The 23,356-nt window shown below is 47.3% G+C and overlaps 1 protein-coding gene across 6 annotated transcripts in view; it reads right to left on the reverse strand.

Moving 5' to 3' along the window:
* The window catches only part of ZNF236 (zinc finger protein 236), a 2,444,547-nt gene that overhangs the window by 1,788,943 nt on the left and 632,248 nt on the right, over window positions 1-23,356 (reverse strand). For all 6 annotated transcript variants that reach the window (XM_069620724.1, XM_069620725.1, XM_069620723.1 and 3 more), the window contains one exon: window positions 5,577-5,780. In XM_069620724.1, coding sequence (XP_069476825.1) covers window positions 5,577-5,780 — 204 coding nt within the window. The remainder of the gene's footprint in view (window positions 1-5,576; window positions 5,781-23,356) is intronic.

Here is a 23,356-nt window from a genome sequence, read left to right on the forward strand (position 1 = left end):
AGACAGAGGAAGTACCCTGTATGATAGAAAATGGAGTTGCCACTGTCAAAGAAATGCAGGCCGAGGCTACGGCCGATGAAATACAGGGGTGGGCAGAGGGATCTGCTGAGTTGGATCTGGAGGGTTGTTGGGTGGACAAGGGAACTAGAAACTGGATGTTGCCAAATTCGTACGTGACTGCAATGGTCACAATGGCCCGCAGCCCTACGCACATCTGTGCGAAGAAAATAATACATCACCTTTCTACAGTATGGCAGAATGTAAACATAAAGAAGAATGCAGAGAGGTTGGTGCAGAACTGTATCACGTGTTTGCAACACAATGTAGGGAAGGGAACAGTGACTCCAACAGGCAGTTTTGGCCCGCCCTCCATGCCATTTGAGGTAATTAATTTTGATTTCATAGAGATAGAGAGGTGCCAAAACTTAAAATACGTCTTGGTGGTGATCTGTGCATTCAGTAAGTGGGTGGAGGCATATCCTTTGAAAGACTGCACAGCAATGAGTACGGCAAAAGTAATGTTGAAGGAGTACTTTTCCAGATTTGGCTTGCCCCGAGTCCTATGGTCTGATAATGGACTGCATTTTGTGGGTGCAATGGTATTACAGATATGTGCTGGTCTCCAGACTGATAAGAGATTCCATAGTTCAAGGCATCCGAGTTCTGCCGGTCTTGTGGAGCGGCACAACGGGATTCTTAAATCAAAGATTAGCAATATTTGTGCGGGAAGCAAGATGAGTTGGGTGGATGCATTACCAATAGCACTATTATGCATGCGTACGTCTGTACAGGCTAAAACTGGGCTCTCCCCATACGAGATCGTAATGGGGAGGACGGCAAATGTTTGGTGCGCACCTCAGCCAAAGCGACTAAGTGAGATAGAACATCTTGTGCTTAATACTTATTGTGGCCTTTTAATGCAGAAATTGTGTTTGATTCATCAGCAGGTGCAGGAGGCATTACCAGTGAGATACACCTGTCCGGGGCACGCGCTGGAGCCAGGCGACTGGGTGCTGCTAAAAAACTTTGAAAGAAAGTCATCATTAGCACCCAGGTGGCGTCGGCCCTATCAAGTACTTTTGGCAACGCAGACAGCAATACGGGTGGATGGAAGGAAGTCGTGGATCCATGCCACCCATGCCAAGAAGATTCCAACTGCACTGAAAGACTTGCCTGACACTGATGACAGGAAAGAGACAGCGGTCCCAGAAACGAAAGAAACTGTTGCCAGTGAGCAGCCACCTAATCTGCCAAAACGAGAAGTGAAACTCGAAACAAAGCCTGAGACGATTGCCAAAGAGGGGGAAGAGCAAAGAGTGCCCCAACGTTGCCCAGCAGAATCGACATCACTGCTGACCGACGCAAAATCTGCCTTGCAAATACCAGCAGAACCAAATCGTGTACCCCTTTGGCGCCCACCAGCACTTGCCAGCACGCCAAAGAACAGATCTGCATAATTGGCGCGGCGCACACCAGCACCTGCAGTAGGGCCACAGGCTGACTTCGAGCCTGAATCTTGAAGTGCACTGGCACTGTTCACGGATCATACGATACCAGGAGCAAGGCAATACAACCTGCGGCCTCGGAAGACAAAGTGATCCGCAGTTCTTTTTGGTGTTTATGTCAACCTCTGGTTCAGCTCATGGACGGAGAAGGAACTGGAGGTGTAGAGGAGAGAAGCGTGAGAATTGTGCAAGTCGGACAATTCAAGGCTCGCGGCTCCTCAGTGCGATCATAAAAAGTACAATTGTCCTGAACCAGAACGGACAAGCTGGGTGCACATGATACTAAGGCGATTAGATAACTGATCGAAGGTCCTCTGAGCAGTATAAGAGGGAACAAGTGTTCTCGCCTAAAAACGAATAATCAAATCCAGGCTAATAAAAAGACAGGCAGAACTGAACTGTGACAATTCCATTGAACGTATTAACATCAGAGCAAGCACGACAAAGAGAGATATCCACAACGAACTGTGATAAGCCTCCTCCTGCTGACACCACCGCTGAGAATGAGTCAATTATAAAGACTATAAGCTTAAGAAAAACGCATGGTAAAACAAATTGTATGCTGGTACTAACGATAATAATGTGCTTTATGAGCGTGGTAGCACCAAAATCGACAGCCCTAATATTATTGTGGGTAGAAACAATAAACCCATTAGAAATGTTTTTACCAATAATTAATATATCCACTACTGAAAGCCCGGTTCAGGTGATCACTTATACCCTACCCCCAATGGAAGAAAAACACAGGGAAGGTTTTGGAAATAACACCTTATTACTGATAATGAACATGACACATGCAATCCTGAAGAAAACAAACTGCTGGGTATGTGCCCATTTACCACAGCATGCCGGGAAAGGAATAGGGTGGTATGTGCAGCCATTACCATTAAGTTCTGCATGTAGAGCATCTTTAGGTGCAATGTTCCATGGGAAATGGAATGAGAGTAATACAGGTCAATTAGACAGAACCAACATGAATGAGTTTGAGGAGATAATAATGAAGCCTGTGGGTTGTTCCATTTTCTATAAAGCACAAGTAATAGCCCCAGAGCCTACAAGGAAAAATGCACGAAAGATAACACAACAAAATAGACGAGATAGATTATCCCCACCAGAAAAAACATCTGTAATGACATTTCGTGTAAGAACAGAAGGGGACAAAGATGCAATTCCACCATCTTACACTGTGAATTATAGCCCAAGAACTGTCCCTTTTTGTCTAAAAAAGAAAGGCTCTTTTTTAGTCGGAACATATGCTGGTTGTATGAATACAGTGGTACTAAAATGGGAAATAGAACCAGTATACGTAGGTGATCCAGTTTATTTTATATGTGGAGAGAAAGCATACCCTTGGTTGCCCAGAAACTGGGGAGGTACATGTTACCTAGGGCTACTGTTCCCAGGAGTATTCCTCTTAGAAACAGCAGCCATGGCCAGATTATCCAGAACTAGAGTCAAAAGGACTGACAAAGGTGTTTTAATAGCAACTGATGTAGCAAAATCATTCATTCCATTCTTAGGGCAGATAGTGAACTCCTATAATATAAGGCAACTGTCCAGAATCCTAAAGAATACAATAAACACAAACAACAGATATATTATTTAACATGACATTGGAAGAAAGAGGAATCAGGTTAATGACGCTGCAAAATAGAATGGCTCTCGATGTGATCCTGGTTGATCGTGGGGGAATTTGCAAAATAGTGGGATCAGCATGTTGCGTTTATGTCGATGACTATTCCCCCACGATCTTTGAAGCAATAAAGAAAATGCATGTCCTAAACTCTGAACCCCCTTACTGGAGAAGGGAGCTGGGGAATAGAATCTTGGTTTTGGGGAATACTACGATCTTGGGGATGGAAGTTGATCTCAATATTAGTAGTGGTGTTTGGAATATTCCTAACGTGCTGTTGTTGTATACATTGTTTACCCATAGTTTGCGCTGAGGTAACTGAGGGATGTACGGAAGGATGTATGCATATGATAACAAAGAAAAAAACCTCATGATCGAACTGACCCAGACCCAAATGAGATGAGAGCAGTAAAAGAGATGATGGCAATAGATATTGATGGAGACAATGATGTCCACGATAGCATGCAAGACTCAGACATAAGTACTTCAGATTCATCATCACTAGAGGAGGTTTCAATAAATAGATGAGACGTTTGGCATACGGCCAAAGGAGGGTTTTTCAGTCTAGAAATACGGATACCTCTACTTTGAAACCGCAAACGCATTTTGGTGGCCGTGGGCCAACCGTCTCATGAACGATATGACAAAATATAGGTTTTCGAGTTTGCCAAAGAACGGCCATTTTGATGTAACAAGAATCACCATTTTGTTTTCCAACCATTGCTCATTGCTTTCTGTTCCTATTGCTTCGCAGTATATTTTCCGCTTACACTACTCGACTGTGAAACATTGTTGTCTGTATGTGAAAAGGACAAGGCCGCAGGGCCGTGAGGATAACAAGAGTTCACTGAAACACAAACGTAGGCAGCGCCAGAAAGAATGCCCAGCTCCCGCCCAAATGTAGCCTTGAAGCAGAGTTGCAGGGCATTTAATCATTTCACAGCTGCCAGCCAGTCTCGATATATGGTAGAATATGTTAGAATAATACCGCTAAAGGCTTGAATTATGCTTTTCTTACGGCCCCACTTTGCTGAGCCCGCTAGACAATGTCGGCTCCCAGGACGCAAATAGCACCTGATAGATAGCAAGGTCCGGAATGCAACCCCCCCGTATGTAGTTCGCTTCCAAGAACAGAAGCGCTGTGTTCTATTCAACAACCGAAAGATGCCTTTGCACTCACAAATTGCAAATTGTTACTAGAATAGATGTTTGAAGGTGTCATAGTGGTCGGAGATGTCCACCATCACACCAAGTTCAAAGAAACCCAATTAAGGGGGGTGTTAAACATGTCATAGCTGATTGTTTGATATGCATTTTGTATATATGTAACTGATGTACGTAATTCGCTCTCTTGCGCCCCTCGCGGTCTAGAGATACACGTCGCGGAGCGTGAGACCGAGTTGGCCAACTGAGACTTTTGCTTTGCAATAAACCCTAGCTCTGGGAATACAACCTTGTGTCTGGCGTATCTATCGTGTGTGGTGACTCGCCTTGTTTCCATAGACGTCAGGGTCCCCTAGGGGCCCCTTTCTCACACAGAGGGTAGAAAGAAGGGTAAGGAAGACCAGAGAGAGAGAGAGAGAGAGAGACACAGGAGGCAGAGAAAAGAGGGGAGAAGAGGAGTGAGAATAGAAGTAGAGGGGAGAGAGAAGAAACAAAAAGGATGAGAGGAGAGTAATAAGGGCCAATGAGAGACGAGGGGACAGGTGAAGGGGGAGACAGGAGGCAAAAATACATGAAAGAGTAGAAGAGAGAACGAATAGGGAAAGAAGAGTGAGGAAAAGAGAAAGCAAAAAGTACATGATCTTCTTTGGGGAACACCAGAGCACTTTGCCATTAGAAATTCCCAGAGAGAGTGAGACAAAAGAAGGCTCCGTCCTTTAGGCCCCCGGTAACAGTTCAGAATGGCAATAGATAGTAGTGGTTACTGTCCCCTAGTCCCAACGTTCAACCATTTGGGGATTAGGTAAATTCGGGCTAGTGTGGATGGGAGCCCACAGGAAAGTGAGGATTGTACTAAGAAAACTGTTTAGTTTGGGCCCTCTTTCAATACAGTTTTGAACAAGTGGTAAAAATTGACAAGATCTCACAAAGGAAGCGAACTGTGGAATTATTGGGGTAATCTGTGACACTAACTAAAAATAAATAGCAGGCATGAGCAGCTCTATTTATCATGCTAGACACTAGTGGCACATTAAGAACCGTTGGTCTGCAGTACATAGTAACATTTGGTACTTGGTAACCCTGAAGATTATTATTTTTTACTAGTAGTTTTTCAAAATAGAAGAACACAAACAGAATACTTGAAATACAACACGATTGTATCACTGCATTGTTTGGTTAGGTAAAAATGACTGCTATGTTACACATATTTTAAGTGTTGTCCCTGGAAAGTATATTATATTATAGCTTATTATCATTCAATAAAAGCTTCTTACCTGCAATATGTCTTGGTTGATCCCAACAACAATGCTAAGTGGCTGTCCAGCATGGGAAGAGAAGCCGTTTTCACCGGGCTCTGGCTCCGACAGCTCCAGAAGCTGCTGAATCACATCATTAACACTGTGTTGCCCCTCCTGCCCACACGTTGGAGAAGTTGAGTGGTCTGAGAGTTGGACAGGCATTGTACGTAAAATCATGGGCTGAAAGAAATCAATCGAAAAGACACTTTAAAACTTGACATGGCATGAAACATTTCAGAATCTGAGCAGTTAAAAATCAAACAAACACGATGGAAGGAAAATGACAGGTTTGGGGGTAGACAATTGCACCGCTTCTGTGTGGGAATAATTCCTGCCGCACTGGTGGGCACAACGACTAAGGAGCATTTCCACACCTTGCATTTCATAGGAATTCCTGTGCAACTGAGAGGTTAACCTTGCAATTCTGAAAAAATACAATACACCTACATTACATCTTGTGAAAAAGAGACTATGAAAAAAGCGGTGTATCATAAACATTAATTGCGGTAAAGGACAAAGCGTAAAATTAGTTAAAAGCGCAGACAAAAATGGAATCTGTTTCCCCATTAATCTTGTATATATTGAGTAAAATGTTAGATAATAGGCGACCTATCTACATTTATTTGGAGAATATTCATTTTGGAATATGTGGACAGTGCAGTAAGTGATCTCTGAAGACCAATAGCAGTCTTCTCGATGATGACTATTGATTTTTGGTGGATAGTTATCTGCACAATTGTCATGGTTATCCAAATCATCTACCCTATAATATAAATACAGATTCTTTTAATCCTACAGAGGGTAGACCGTTTTTGCTGGGGACAGATTTTGTGAAGTCTGAGCATGCTTCTGGGAGTTTGCATTCATGGTACCACAAATCTCACAACAGACACTGAGAAGCGTTGAATTTAACAGATTTGATTGTGATAAGGCAGGCATATCTTAAATCGTTCTTATCTAATGGTTTTTATCCGAATTTCAAGCTTTTTATTATGGTCACACCATCTGTATTACTGAAGTATTTTTTTTTCATACTCACAGATGTCCTATTCAATACCACTATGTTTTTAAGTTACACACTGTTGGTTACGATTTTCGTAATTATGATAAATCTTCCTGACCTGTGTCAACTCCAGAACTTTTTTGCTTGGGCTTGGTCATTATTGTACCTTATCCCTAAGTGAGAGGGAATCTTTTTCCCCCCTCTCACCTAGTATTTTACTCTTTTTTATGGATGACCTTTTTATGTCTCTCCATAGTGTATGGATGGAGTTATAGTTTCAACCTTGGGGCTTAGCCTGGGTTGCCCCTTTGGGCTCCCGTTAATTTCGCCTTCATGTACTTGGGTTAACCACTGTTCGCAAGTAGTAAAGAGGGATTTTCAGCCACATTACAATTTGTATAAGTGAGTCAGCACATCTCACCTTATGTGGACTGCTGGGGAGGGTACAATGCATCCCCTTTCTTACTTACCTGGTAACATTTTTGTTACAATTGCGAGTTTACTTGAATGGCTAGTGGCAGTGGTTTTACCTTCATGACTTTTAGTCATTTTTACTCACAGGATATTAATTCAGCCTCAGTAATGCACAGACGGGCCACCATTTTGATGGAATGGTGGGTTCCTTCTTTTTTTGCCATTTTAAGTAAGCCTGTTGTTTCGGAGGTTTTCCCCTGCTATTGGAACGCCAGATCACCCCTTTCAGTAAACTGCAGGGAGAGATTGCAGAAGTTGTGCTGTAGATCCTGACAAATACTCCGAACCTAGAAGCTGCTGACAAGTCGACCATTGAAGCTGAAACCGAAGAGTAAGATGAAGAAAAGACAGCTGTAGCGATTTCCAACAACATGAGAGCCGGCTGTGTAAACGGAACCTGCTGTAACGCTTCCTTCCAATCGACATAGGGGTCCTGAACAGGACTCCCACCCAGAGGCTGGTTAGAGCCACTAATCGCAAGAAGACCTGCATTTTGAGCCATCGCATGATGTGCCGAGACCGTGAGGGGCGGCAATACCCTAATAGCTATTGTGTGGTGCATGGTCTTCCGAAGTCCGAATCCGTCTGAAAGTGTGGTGGCCTCGTCCTGGCTCTCCAGAGACACGATTCGAATCCCTGATGCCTCCTCACCAGAGTGCAGGACCGAGAGAGTGAAGAGAATCCAACGGGTGATATTTGTTAATCTGGCTGCTGTAAAAAGGTGCCAAATCCACACACCCGCGGGAATCCGTGAAGTATCTGTTGCTGAAGCCTCCTCTGATGCCTGCTGCTGCAAGTTCCCATCCAGTGTCCAGTTCTTTCGTCTCCAGACCCATAATCCAGGTCCTGTGCTGCTGCATCCTGAAGGCATCCACTCCGAAGCTCTTCATTTCTCCTAAGGTACTGTGTGGGCTTGAGTAATACTTACTTTAAGTCTTGCGTGAATCCTGTGAGGCTGAGTGTGTGGTTCAAGTGTTTGGGAGTTTTCCCATACCACTTGCCGAGGTCGAATGCTGGAACGCAGAGTGGGAGCCTTCTCAGAAGTCCCTGAACACTAACTACCTGAAAGTGAATACTTACTTGTTGACGAAGATCTCCAATAGAACTCTGACATTCCTGCAATTTAAACCTATCTTAACCTGCATACAGCTGACTCCTAGAGCACTAGGGTCTCTCTTCTGCCTCTGATAAAACTCATGCAATAGACTAGAGAAGGACTGGATAAGAAAAGGCTTCTTTCTTAAAAAGTTTAAGAAGTGTAAAAGTACTTACTTGCTGAAAGAATTAGTGTGGCAACTGTATCTCTGTGAAAGAAGAAGTTACTAAGTGTCCTTAAGTTATACTTACCTTTGAGTTGCATTGTACCCTCTAAAAAGTGTATACGTTGCTTTACTTTGAATGGTATCCCCCCTTCTGAAAGGTAATACGTGTTGGTACTGCTTTATCATTGCTTAACTGAAAAAGAGTAAAAGCTTACCAATAGAGTTTACCTACCTTGAATAACAATGTATTCTTCTTTGAGTTTAATTGGGTGTTACTTTCCCTGATCTGCTTTATACAGACCTAAAACCGTCCACTCACCAGCCAAAGCAAACTGCTCAATGTACTGCTCACAAAAATACGCCTCCACACCCTGACTGAGCGGGCTGCCCACCTGGCATCATGCTCCATCCCCCCCAGATCATCACTGATGCCCTCACACCAGGCATTGAGGCATGCAAGACCAACCTCCAGCGCCGCACTAGCCCTGACCATGCTCCGTCACCGGACGTACCCCCCACCTACCCACCACACTACCTAGCCCCTTTCCAGCCACAGAAGTCCCATGCACCACTAGACAACCTCTGACCACACCTCTCCAGTGTGTCCTCATGAATACAAGATCCTTGACTGTCAATGTGCACGAGATCCTTGACCTTATCACAGCTGACAACCTCTACCTCCTGGCCCTGACCGAAACATGGCTAACCCCCACCACCAGACCACTGCTATCCATAGCTATCCCTGCAGGCTATGCCATGATCCGCTGCGACAGGTTGCTCAAAAAAAGGTGGGGGAGTCGCCATCATCTAAAATGACTCCCTCCCGCTGCAAACCATCATGACCTCCACTTTACCAAATCGTGAACTACTCTCAGCCGAATTGAAATTTTCCCATAACGCCACTACCACCCGCCCTGCCTTATTCACACCTTTGAGCATGACCTTATTCAACTCATCTCGTCAAATCTTAAGCCTACCACACAACTCCTCCTAGGTGACCTCAATCTGGGTTTCCACAACCCCTCCCCGACAACGAGACTACCGCCCTGTGCAATTCTCAGGCGGCCCTAGGCTGCACCCAACTCATCACTGAACCTACACAACTTGCATGGCCGCATCCTAGATTGGCTAATGGTGCATAACAGCAACTTCTCTATCTTATCCAACCGAGCACGCCATGGTAAGACCAGCACTCGATCTCCTTCTCCATTCCCACCACATCACATCACATCACATCCACCAAGCCAACAGCCAGCCCGGCCCTCATCATGGCTCGCAGTACCCGCAACTTGACCAGTGATCGAATTATCCCTCTCCTCAACGTATCGATCCCACCCACATCGGATACCACCGCCCTAGTGGAGCACTATGATACCTTGCTACGCACGACTGTAAACCAGCTAGCCCCCCCCTCAAAGCTAAAGAAACAAATAGACCGCTCATCTCAACTCTTGATTTACCCCGGCCTTCGCTCCACCAGAGCTGCAGAAAGAGCAGCTGAAGCCGTGTGGCGCAAAGAGCCCATTGCTGCCAACAAAGTCCTCATCGCCAACATCTCATCCCACTACAAACAATCCATCCTCACTTCCAAACCAGCCATCTACAACGAGAGAATCTCCAAAGCTGCCTCCAGATCCTGCAAACTCTTTTCCATCCTTAAGGAGTGAAGACCCCTGTATCCCCACCACCCTCCATCACAAAAGACATTGCCTGGTGCAACAGCATCCAAGATACCTCACAAGCAATATTTTCACAACTACAAGGAAAAACTTAAGCGAAATATACTTCCTTACCAGCTCCCTTACCACCAGTTCCCTCCATATATGACTAAACAGCCACCCCCCCTTTCAGTTCCATCCCATCAGCACTGCCACCGTCGCCAACATCACCAAAGGCCTTAAGCCCGCCCGCTGCAAGGAAGATGCCTGTTCAGCCTCTCTAGTAAAGGAATGCACAGCACCCCTTCTCCCCCTCATCGCTACTATTAGCAATACCTCCTTCGCCACTTGCACTGTGCCTGCATCACTCAAAGAATCTTGGATTGCCCTGTTAAAAAAAACTCTCTCAACCCGACCATCCTTACTAACTACCGACCAATCACAACAGTCCCTTTCCTCGTGAAAATCATGGACAGAGTCGCATACCTACAGATCCAATCTTTCCTGGAGCTTCATCACGTCCTGGGAAGATGTCAATCGGGCTTCCGCTGCAAACATGGGACAGAAACAGGCCTACTAGACATGAAGAACCAGATTGACACTGCCAATGACCAGGGCACCCTTTCACTCCTGCTACTTCTCTATCTTTCGGCCGTGTTCAACCTCGTGGACCACGAGATCCTATGCAAAGCCCTCTCCGACTCAACTTACTTCTCCTTGGCCGCTGCCAACTGGATCTCCTCCTTTCTAGCCGACAGATCCTCCCGAGTCTTCGCTGGGGAGGCCGACGCCAACCCCACACCCACCACCTATGGCGTGCCACAAGGATCCTGTGCATCACCTACACACTATAATGTGTATACCAAACCTCTCTTCAACCAACTGAATGATCTCGGCATCTCCTACACTAAGTAGACGACACGCAAATCCTCGTCCCCCTCACTGGTGACCATCCCAAAGACTTGCTCAGAATAAACGCCATCTACGAAACCATCCAGTCCTGGATGGCAGCACACTGCCTCTGCCTCACCAACGAGAAAGCTGAGCTCCTCAACATTGGACCCTCACACCTGCCTAGCAAGACTCCATGAGGCATAAACAACCTTCACCATTGATGGCCATCAGATACCCATGGTATCCTCTGTCAAGACCCTAGGTGCTTATGTTAGGCAGAATCCTGTGCAGTGCCCTTAGGGATCACTACACACAATTAAGACTACAAGTGGTTATACAAGTTCACCTTTGGTCCAAGCCTGTACTACTATGTTAAAGTGGTAGCAATAGCGGAGCAGCCAGGCTTATCTCAAGAGTATATGAGCAGTAGCAGAGATTACACAAAGGACCACAATTACTGTGACTCAAGCAAACACTGACTCAAGGTTTCAGGTAAAAAAATATAAGTAGATTTATTTTTAAAACCATCTGTTATAAAACACTACACTTCTATAGATTGGAAACCACACGTAAAATACACCACACACAACCAATTCCACTTGTGCCAGTAAATTCAAGGTAAGTACATTAGGATTTGGCAGACCGGTGTTGCGATACTAACGCGTACCCGTGGATAAAAATGCTCAAGAAGTTAAAACACATTTTGTACTTAATATTTTAAAACAAGGGAAAACTGAATAAAAATCTAAGGCAATACTTTTTCAAGGCAAGGAGACACAGTTCAAAGATACAGATTACAGTCAATAGGCCTGCGCCAGTGTCAATGGAGCAGATGCTCAGTTGCCGAGGAGCACACGTTGAACAGTTCGAGATTCGAGATGCCAAGAGTTCGTAAAGATTGTCAAATGGAAGGAAAAGTTATAAGAAGGAGGGAAGAAAGAACAAATCTTCATGGAGGAAAAGGGTTCACCCCGATTCCGGCTGGTCAGACGGAGAGAAAGACCAAGTATGCACAGTACCTTATTCCGTTGGAGAAAAGCTGGTGCCACGGCAGTTGTTCCTGCAGACTCACTGTTCCTGCGGCTTCAGTCGTGGGGACAAGGAGGACGACATCTGGGGCGATCTGCACTACCCAGGGATGAGGCCAGCAGCAGCGAGAAAGACAACAATGAATAAAAGGTGCGCTCCTTTAAATCAGGAGGGGGCTCTTCTGATGGCTATCCGGTCCACTACAGCACAGCAGTGATTTCGACCCAGGAGAGGATTCTCTGACTGAAGAAAAGACAAGCTGGTTGATCCCACCAGGCTCAAGGGAAGACGACTCCGGACTGGATCTTCTCTTAATCTTTGAAGGGGTAGATAGCTCAGGGCTGCAGCAGGTCTTCACCGGAACTCAGGGTTGCAGCAGCCGTCTTCTTTTGCGCTTCTCTTTGGTTCCTTATAGTTCCAGAGGCGACTCTGCCTTCTAGCTCAAGAGTCCTGCCTTTTATGCCAAAATCCCCCATTCACACAGCCTGGAAGTCAACCACTCAGCAGTCGGGTTTGTCCAGCCCAGACAACCACCTCAGCCAATCAATACAAAGTGCGACTTGGGTCTCCAAGGAGACCCTGTGCAGGGGGTGACTGCACCCCTCCCTCACATTCAGCCCACCTAGACATCCAGACGCCAAAGGAGGGCTTCTGGTCAGAAGCCCGCCAAAGGTGGGCGAACACAGGAGGCAAACCTGGTTTGCCGCGCAAAAAAAGACCCAAGAAGGATGTTAACAAAAAGAAATGGCGATTAAACCCAACCAGAGCCGAAATTAAAAGTATTTGGGATAGCGGGTTTAAAGTTCGAGGCTACTAAAATAGCCTAAAACAATACCACGTTATGTAATATAATCGCGGTAGGAAAATTAGGGTAGATACCACTGCCACCAGCCAAGTCTTAATGTAAAGAGAGCGAAACAATGCCCCAAGAGATACAGACAAAAAAGGGCTAAGAATTAACCCTTTCCAATACTCCATATAAGATGGGATGTATTGGTGTACTGGATCTGTGGTTAAATGACTATGTAAACTTAATGGCAACTTTACCCTTTTCTGGGGGACAGTAGTCAGCCCCAGAAATGGAGTCGGTGGGAAGTCGAAACGACAAGCCTGTGTCACTGCACTGAAGGTGCTGTGTAACACACAAGTGTGGGGCTACTGAAGTGGTACTCCAGAGTCCACAATCACAAAAACAGATGAAATACACATGGCAAAACACAGGTAAGAGTGGGGGAAAAGCTCACACTCTTACCAAGTGGAAAAAAATAAACTCCAGAAATCCAGCAAAGCTGCTGAGGGACTCACTAGGTAAGGGAAATTAGCCATAGAATGAGAATTCTCCCGAACAGCTTACCTGGATTCCTTGCTCTGCATGTCTTCCATGTCAACCACATCGCCTCTTCCTCAGGGTATGCCACCAAACTAATCAACGCTAGTAAACCATTCCTCACCGCTCAGAACCGCCTTGAAATCGCTCTGCCCTAATAGGATCCAAATTGGATTACTGCAACTCGGTACTCTGCGGGACATCTGAAAAAATCTGAAGAAACTACAAACAATCCAAACTAACGCACACCGGGCTGCACTAGATATTGCCAAGCATGCCCACACGTCAGAGGACAGAACAAAAGGCTACAGAACCTGTCTGTGCCTTCTATTTCCACTGCACACCGTCAAGGGAGGGCTGGAGCCCATCCCTCTGTCGGCTTCAAGAGAAGCGAGACCGTCCCTCTTGCTGTTCTCTTCCTTTTCTGGCTGGCAAACCTCTGCATTCCCCCAACCACGGTATTTCATGTGTTGCTGCATGAATGGGCAATTATGTCATTGAAGCTCCTATGAGTGCTCTTATTCTGCGAGCTATGATCACCAACCTGTGAGGCTTTAATTTTTCGAAATCACTGACTAAACCATTTGAAAATGGCCGCCACTGTGTCTGGCCCTCATTGCCTGGCAACACATAGAGCTACTGCCTGATTGGTCCCTTATCAGCATTTCTTCCAATCAGCTCTGCCGGTAGGCGGTAGCCAGTCTCACACCAGAAGGTCCACAACAAAAGGCTACAGAACCGGTCTGTGCCTGTCCGTGCCGCCGGGACCCCGGACACGTCACGCTGCACTGGTATCCCTTCGTGATCTGATCACCAAGTATCCTTCCTACAAACCCGCACATGAGTTGCCAATCGACATCACCGGCTAGACCACTCGATTCAATGCGGTAAGAAAAACCTGTCACCCTTTAACTCTCCTTAACTTTTAAACTCAATCTCAGTGCACTGTGCATGCACCAACAACACTTGCCAAGTTTTGTCCTTCACCCGCACGGCCTCCTGAAGCTACTACCACGCCAACACCTTGAGACATTAGCATTACCCTACTTACAATTTGCAGTAGCATAATAATGGTACATCTGTTCTGTCGCTTAATTCCGTGCAGATCTGCTTGATCTCCGATATACGACAATAATGCTCTCATGCCTTTCCCACCTCCATACTTCGCTAACTTATGACTAGAAAGTTCCTTACTCGACATTGCCTCTATAACATTAGTGCATGCGTTCTCGCAAAGTAGCACGGCTCGAACCGCTGCCTGCATGCACGCAACACCTGCTTTCACTTGCATCTTGCTCAAAATGTACCAGACACCTTTATCCCGTACTGTATATGGTCTTTTGCATGCCGTATGTTCTCTGAGTTAACGTGCCTCAGTTAACCTACCCCAACTGTACTGCACTGTTGTCACTCTGCACTGCTACTGCCCATCTGCTTGTTGGTAGAATTAACCGGCCTTTAGCAAATACAGACAAGTTGTACTATGCTGCTTTTATCCTACAATGTTTCGTAGACAGCAATAACTGGCCCATAGTGTGTGTAGGTAAACTGCTTACTGTTGATTACTGTTGTTTACTGCATCAGGTACTCATGTACTCCTCTCCAACCACCAGATTACCTAAACTCTGTATGCTCAGATCCTTACTGGCTCTAGTAAGAATAGTCACATTTACCCTTACTAACCCAGCCAACACTCTGCCACAGAATACATCCTCCCTTATCAAGATGCCTCTCCTCCAAAAGACTAGGATCATGCTAACTATGATCACAGTATTACCTCAAGCTGAGACTATCAAACCCACAACATTCTTGCCACCATGCTCACCTGACTCCACCAACCCTATAGAGAAGACCAAAACAACAGTCAATCACTATTGTCCACTCTCCCCTTCCCAATGGATCCAACTTTTTGCCACTAGACCCACCCCCAACCAACATTGTTCCACCACCCTTAGACATTTTAGGCTTGGATCAAGACTTAACATCGCTTCCCAACTACCAACCAACATCAATGACAACCTCCCTGTACGAAAAAAAGAGAACCAAACACAAATTCCAAGGTTAACACTAATTGCAACAACACTTGCCATCACCATCTCCTTGTTGCCTAGCCAACCCAGCCACCCTTTCATTAAATGGGCTCTAATAAATGCTAGATCTATAACAGCCCATGCGCTTGACATTGCAGACCTTAATGTCGTTAACCAACTAGGTTTCCTTGCCGTTACCGAAACTTGGCTGCATGGGGCCCTTCCTTATCATTAGCACTACCAGCCAAGTAAACTTTAATAAGGCTAGCTGGAGAAACCTCCCGAGGTGGAGGCCTAACCTTTATTGCCAGAACTACACTGGGACTCAGAGCATGTCCGCATCTCTCCTTCCCCTCCGGAGAAATCCTAACAGTCAAACTGACACTTTCACCCTCTTGCACCATAACCTTACACCTCATATATCGCCCGCCCCTCCAGTCTCATCTCGTCCTTTGAGGAAAATATCACCCCCCTATTCTCTTCTAACACTAAACCCAATTCTCAGATCATAATACCAGGAGACTTCAACCTATGTCTCAAAGACATCAATGACAACAATGCCCTACCCTTGGCTAACACCATAACGGAACTGGGCTTCACACACTGTATCCTCTTCCATTTCCATAATATAGTCAGGACACTAGCCTGGCTTGCAGACCTTAACTGCAATACTAAAATTATTACTAATGAACAATGTGCCTGGACTGACCATCACAATCTCATTCACCCTACCTGTCAAGCCTCAAGCCACAATGAACCCCATAGCCCCGCCCCCTCCTAGCCTGACTAGAAACAAACATTATATAACTGTGGATTATCTACTACCATTACTTCAACCTATTACTAACCTCACACTCTCTATTTCAGACCCCACAGTGCTTGTAGAACTCTACAACAATACTATCAAAATAGCCATCAATAAGATTGCACTGCTAAAAATGCGTAAAGAGAAACTCCAATCACACCTCAACTCCTGGTTTACCCCAAACCTTAAAGCCTTACGCAATGAGAAAAGGGCAGAAACCAAGGAAAATCTGGCTCTTATATCTAAATTTTTTTAAAAGGAAATACTACAAACCAAAAAAGACACTTTCAACAACAGGATCAAAAAAGCAAGTTCCAACACCAGAGAGCTGCTCATCATTCTGAAAGAGCTCGAGTCACCTACCCCACAAGCAAAAATGTGCATCAAGGCCAAGACTTTGTGTACTCATTTCCAAACTGCTATAGCTAACAAAATGTCCCTACTTCAAAAGAAAATAGAAAATAAAAAACTTAACATAGCCAAAAACGTACCTGTACCAACCTCGCACTCTACTCCTGAAAAACCCTGCAACCGTTTCAAATTTGCCTTCATCTCCATCAAGGAAGTTACAGAAATAATATCTTCACTCAAACCATCAAGATGTCAGGGCGACCCTTGCCCTGCATCTATCATCAAAGAGGCCGCCAGAGAACTATCGCCTTTCATCACTTCCTTCATAAACTTGTCATTTCACTCATGCACCGTCCCGGCCAACCTAAGGCGACCTAGACCCCAACACACTGACCAATTACAGACCCATAAGGACAGTGCCCTTCCTACTTAAAATACTAGATAGGGCGGCCTACCTCCAGATTAACAAGTTACTTTCTTACCTGGTAACGTTCTTTCAATGGGATGTTCCTCCGACGTATTCCACATCTTTGACATCAATTATCATAGCTGTGCTGCTTCGGAAAACTTTTTCGGCGTAGGCGTCCTGCGTTGATGATGTCAATACGCTCCTTTGAGGACCTTCTCCGACGGTCGACGTCACTGGATGTTATATGTAGGACGCACGACGCCCGCAGCCTCAGTTGTAGTTCTTTCCCCAGAACGTGTGGCACCAATCTTCTGCCAGTAATACTACAGAAAGCCTTGCGGAAATAGAAGTTGCAATCACATAAGAAATTCTGTAGCGGGGCAGGTAGGGAGGGTACGATGTGGATCACGGAGGAACATCCCATCGAAAGAACGTTACCAGGTAAGAAAGTAACTTGTTCTTCGAGGGGATTGTGTCCTCCGACTTATTCCACATCTTTGACAGACTCCCAAAGCAGTACCAACCTAAGGAGGTGGGAAAAGAATTTAGAATTTTTTAGAATGCCAATCAAATTGCAGAATAGAGGACTGCCTAGCCAAAGGCCAAATCTTGCCCATGGATAGTGTCCAGGGAATAATGTTTCACAAAAGTATGGACAGAGGCCCATGTGGCTGCTTTGCAAATATTCCGAATCGGAACACCCCTCCGTAGTGCCGTGGAGGCAGCCATACCCCTAGTAGAATGAGCCCGTAAGCCTACTGGAGGGTCCTTTCCCGCCAAACGATAACACTCGGAGATCGTCAAAATGATCCATCTAGACAAGGTCTGCTTGGAAACAGCCTGACCTAAACGCCTTCCAGTGTAACCAATAAAGAGCTGATCGTCCACTCTGACCCGGGACATCCGTGAGACATGGAAACTCAAAGCTCTCCTAGGGTCCGACCTATGGAGCCTGTCCTCTTCCTTACCAGGATGTGGAGGCGGATAGAATGCCGGAAGAATTACCTTCTGGCTCAAATGTAATTCCGACACAACCTTCGGAAGAAAGGAAGGCTGTACCCGAAGGACAATCCTGTCCTTATGGAACACAGAGAAGGGTGGTTTGGCGGAAAGTGCCTGCAACTCACTCACTCTGCGGGCAGAAGTAACCGCAACTAAAAATACAGTTTTAAAGGACAATAGTCTCGATGGACAAGAATGCAAGGGCTCAAACAGAGCTCCCATTAGGAACTTTAAAACCGAATTCAAATCCCATCCCGGCACCTGGAAAGGCGACGGTGGAAACACATGAGTTAGCCCTTTTTAGGAACTGAGAAATCAAAGGTATTTTAAAATAAGAACATTCCTCAGACGAGCGCTTAAATATGGACAGCGCTGCCAGGTAACCCTTAATGGTACGCACATGCAGGCCCTTGTGGGCTAAAGAAAGCAAAAAATACAAAACCAAAGGAATGGAACATTGGAAAGGATCTACATTCTGTACCCTGCGCTAGTCGCAGAACTTCTTCCAACGGCAACGGTACAGGGATATCGTTGCGGGCCTTCTGGCCGAAAGCAACATCGCCATCACTTTTTCAGGGAGGTCATAATCCTTATATCTCAGCCTTTCAGATACCAAGCATGAAGGCTGAGAGACTTGACCTCTGGATGGAGAACTCTACCCCCCCCCTCCCGTGAGAGCAGATTGTCTCGGTAGGGAAGACGACGTGGAGGGCAGATGGACATGTCTAGAAGGTCCGGGTACCACGCTCTCCCGGCCCATGCAGGAGCAATGAGGATCATCCGGGAACCGAACCTCCGCAACACCTGTGGAATGATGGGGACTGGAGGGAATGTGTACAGCAGTGGGAAGGTCCACTTCACTACGAACGCATCCCCCAAGGATCCTCTTGGAGGAAATTCCCACGAGCAGAATCTCTCGCACTTCCGGTTGACACTGGTGGCGAAGAGATCCACTTGTGGGGTTCCCCAAAGGGCGAAGATCTCCAAAAGAACTTCCTGAGCCAGCTCCCACTCGTGAGAGACCGTGCTCAGCCTGTTCAGAGCGTCCACCACCACGTTTTCGTCTCCGGCCAGATGAACTGCCGAGATCGAAATTTCCTGCTGGATGGCCCAGAACCATAGCTGCATCGCGTCTTTGCACCGTGGGAGTGACCCTGCCCCCCACTTTTTGTTGAGGTAGTGCATGGCCACTGTATTGTCCGTCATAATCAGTACATTCTTCCCCCGCACCGACGGCAGAAAAGCCTTCAGGGCTAGCGTGACAGCCTGCAGCTCTAACAGATTGATGTGGAGTCTGGACTCCAACAGAGAGCAACGACAGCTGGCTGTCAGCTCGTTGGCATGAGCTCCCCAACCGGTGAGGGATGCGTCCGTCACGAATGTCACCTCTGGCCATGGTTGCCAAAACGGAGCCCCTTTGAACAGATTTCCTTTGACGGCCCACCACAGAAGGTCCTGGGCGACTGAGGGCGGAATCTGATCGGGGTCCGACATCCTGCCGGAGAACTGCGACCACTGCATCTTGAGTGCCCACTGCAGAGATCTCCTCCGCAGCCTTGCCTCTGGCACCAGTAAAATGCAGGATACCATGAGGCCGAGCAAACTCAAGAACTCAAACGCCGGGAGACTCTGGGCACGTTGAAACTTGTCCACCATCTGCAGAATGTGGTGAGCCCTCACCTGGGGAGGCGAAGACTGCCCCAGGGATGTGTCTAGCACTGCCCCGATGTCCGGGAGCCGCTGGGTAGGTGTCACATGAGACTTCTTTAAGTTGAGGGAGAAGCCCAGCTCGTGAAGGGAGTGGCAGGTGACGTACAGATGATCCAGGACTTGCTCAGGAGAGCGCGCCCTGATCAACCAATCATCCAGGTAGGGGTAGACGTGAATCCCCCTTTCCTGAGATGCGCTGCCACCACCACCATTAGCTTGGTGAAGACCCTCAAGGTGGAGGTGAATCCGAATGGCAGGACCCGAAACTGAAAATGCGATTCACCAGCCGTGAACCTCAGGTACTTCCTGTGCTTGGGATGAATCGGCACATGAAAGTAAGCATCCATGCTGAAGTTGAAGGGCCTGGAGGACTTGAGAAAGAGTAACCATCTTGAACTTGTCCTTCCTGAGGAGCTTGTTCAAACCACTTAAGTCCATGATGGGTCTCAATCCTCCATCTTTTTTGGGATAAAAAAATATGGGGAATACCATCCCTTGTTCCTCTCCGCTACAGGTACGAGTTCTATGGCACCTTTCTCTAACAGTGATAGGATCTCCTGCGCAAGGAGCGGATCCGGACGCTTCAAAGAGAGCTTCCCCGGTGGATTGTCGTGAGGCCTCTGCCGGAAAGGTAGACAGTAGTCGTGGGCTATGATCTCCAGAACCCACACATCTGAAGTAATGGCACGCCATTCTACAAGATGCTGCACCAGATTTCCCCCAACCGGCGAACCATGGGACATGGCCTCATGACTGAGCGGAAGCGGCTGCGGCAGTGCCTGAGGGCAAGGAGGCAACTGCCCAAGTGGCTTTGGCACCTCGAGTACCTTGCTTTCCACCTCTGGTACTCCTAGGGTGCCCCTTTGACTGGCAGCTCCCCTCGATCTACCAAAGGAAGAGTAGTATCGAAACAAACCTCCCCTCCATTGCCTTCTCCTAGGCCGAAAAGGCAGAGGTTGGCGCACTGCAGCACTCAAGGACTTGGCTTCAGCTTTGGAGGTCTGCAACCTCTCAAGGCTCTCGTCAGCCTTGCTGCCAAAAAGATGGACACCATCAAAGGGCATGTTGAGAAGCCGGGACTGTACATCAGGAGCAAACCCCAACTTCTGCAACCACGCAAATCTGTGCATCACGGTGCTCGCCGACATGGACCGGCTGACACAGTCTGCCACATCCAGACCCGACTGAACGGTTTCACACATGGCATCCTTGCCATTCTGAACGAGGGCAAGAAAACCATCCCGTTCCTCCCCTTTGGGAATATGTTCAGCTGCCAACGAGACACAATTCCACAGAGTGTGCATGAATCTTGCAAGGGCACAAACGGAGTTGGCTGCCTTTAAAGCCATACCCCCAGAAGAAAATACCTTCTTCGGCCAACCATCAAAGCGTTTGTCGTCCCTATCAGGAGGGATTGTAGAGTACGCAGCCTGCTTTGCTGGGGCCGTAGCCGCCTGCACCACCAAACTCTCCGGAGTAGGGTGCGTAGACAAGTAGCAGGGGTCACCACTGGCTGGGCGGTATTTTTCAGCAACGACTTATTCACTGCCGGGAGACTCTCCGTAGCAGTCCAAGCCGCTGCCACCCTTCTTTGTAAGGCCATATGAAATAGTAACACCGGGTCAGTGGGTGGACCTTGGTCCAAGATATCTGTCAGGTCATCCTGCAGAAAATCCACAGGTGGAGCAGACCACCCCAAATACTCCGTCACCCTCGACATGAGGCGCCTGTATGAGGAGTCAGCATGTGTACCAGGCTCAGGCCTGCCAAACTAAACCTCCGGGGAGGTATCAAGACCACTTGTGTCATGTAAAGATTGACGAAGGTCTACCAACTGGCTATGATCAGACAACAGGTCATCAGGAACCTCAGGAGGCACAACCCCCTCTTCATCAGACCATTCCTCTACCTCTGAAAAGTACTCCAAGGGTTGGAACAAGTTCACCCTGGGAGGAGGTCAAATATAGGCCGCACAGAGTTGCTGGGTGCCTTTCTCGGAGCTTCCACAGCTCTCCGGGGCACCTCTGGCAAATTTTCCTCAAAAGGCGTCGAGGGCGCCGAGGGGAGTGGTGTCGACGTCGACCGAGGTTCCGACTACTTCGACAACGGCTTCGACAACGGCTTCGAGGCCGGAGCCCCGAGCATGTCCTTCGACGGCCTTGGTGCCAATGGCGTCGACGACATCCTCGGAGCCGGAGCCTCGAGCAAGTCCCTTGATGGACATGGCACAGACGGCGTCGATGCCTTCTTCGAAGACCTCACAGGCTCCAACGGTCTCGACGGCGTTGAGGACCGGGAGCTGGATCGGGCACAGTGGCGATCATCCTTGTCCGATCGGGATCTCGACGGTTCCCGATGACCGCGCCAACCACCCGAGCCTGAAGGCGTGAGAGCGGTGGCTCTAGCGCGTTCCCTTCCGGCTTCAATCGAAGGCGCGGACGGAACGGTGCCCTGTGATTCGAAAATCGCCATCATCTGCCGGCGGAATTCATCCCATTTGGCCGGCGACAAGTGTTTTGTGGGACAAGCCACCCGCCGTCTGGCAGAGTCCTCTGACGAGGACTGGGAAGGCGACCGGTGACTGCACTTCCGTAAATGCCTCAAAGAGGAAGAGGAATGGCAGGACCCACTCCTAGAACGAGACCCCCTGGACTTAAGCCGACGCGGAGAGTCGCCCCTCGAATCGTCGGTCAAAAGTCCAGCGGATTTCGACTTACGGGGTTTGGAAACCCTACCTACCAACAGCAGCTTCTTCTGCTCCCGCAAGGCCTTCAACGTCAAAGACTGCCATTCGTCGCAGTCATCGGTGGCGTGGCTCTCGCCGAGGCACCAGAGGCAGACGTTGTGCGGGTCCTTAAGTGACATCTTGGAACCGCAGTCTCAACACTTCTTGAAGCCTGACTTCGGGGTAGCAGAAGAAGAAGATATCTTTCTCGTAATAACAATAGAAGAACCGATTCAACAAGAGGGAACCGAGGAGCGCCGAGATTTCGAAGCAAACACGTTCGCGGAAAAAACGGAACTGAGGCTACGAGCGTCGTGCGTCCTACATATAACATCCGGTGACGTCAACCGTCGGAAGAGGTCCTTGAAGGAGCGTATCTACGTCATCGAAGCAGGACGCCTACGCCGAAAAAGTTTTCCGAAGCATCACAGCTGTGATAATCAATGTCAAAGATGTGGAATACGTGGGAGGACACAATCCCCTCGAAACAGTCTTGCCTAGAAACTAACAACTGACATAATCTGGATTCAGACCCAAACACAGAACTGAATCAGCCCTAATTGATCTAAAAAAAATCAAATGGACAACCTAAAGGACAAAGGGAAACTGGCTCTCCTCCTCCTTTCGGATCTCTCGGCCGCATTGGACCTTGTTGATCACAAGGTCCTCTGTAACCATCTAACCTCTACTGCTCACTTCTCCAATGAAGCCACAGCCTGGACCCAGTCATTTCTGGATAACGGTACTATAAGAGTCTTTTCACCCAACGCCTCAGCTGAACCAATACCCACCACCTGTGGAGTTCTACAAGGATTCTGTCTCTCGTCAACATTATATAGCATCTTTACTAAACCCCTCTTTGATGATCTCGATAATCTGGGTGTCATCTACACTAACTATGAGGATGACACTCAAGATTCTCATACCAATCACTGGCGACTACGAAACAGACTCCACCCTCCTTAACAATATATATCCAATTATCTAGGCATGGATGACCACCCATGGGCTCTGTCTGAATTGCGAGAAGACTGAGCTTCTCCTAGTCGGTTCTTCAGTAAGACTAAACAATCTAAG

Source organism: Ambystoma mexicanum, chromosome 5q, assembly GCF_040938575.1.
Source record: "Ambystoma mexicanum isolate Mex_15411 chromosome 5q, UKY_AmexF1_1, whole genome shotgun sequence".
Classification (NCBI taxonomy): Eukaryota; Metazoa; Chordata; class Amphibia; order Caudata; family Ambystomatidae; genus Ambystoma; species Ambystoma mexicanum.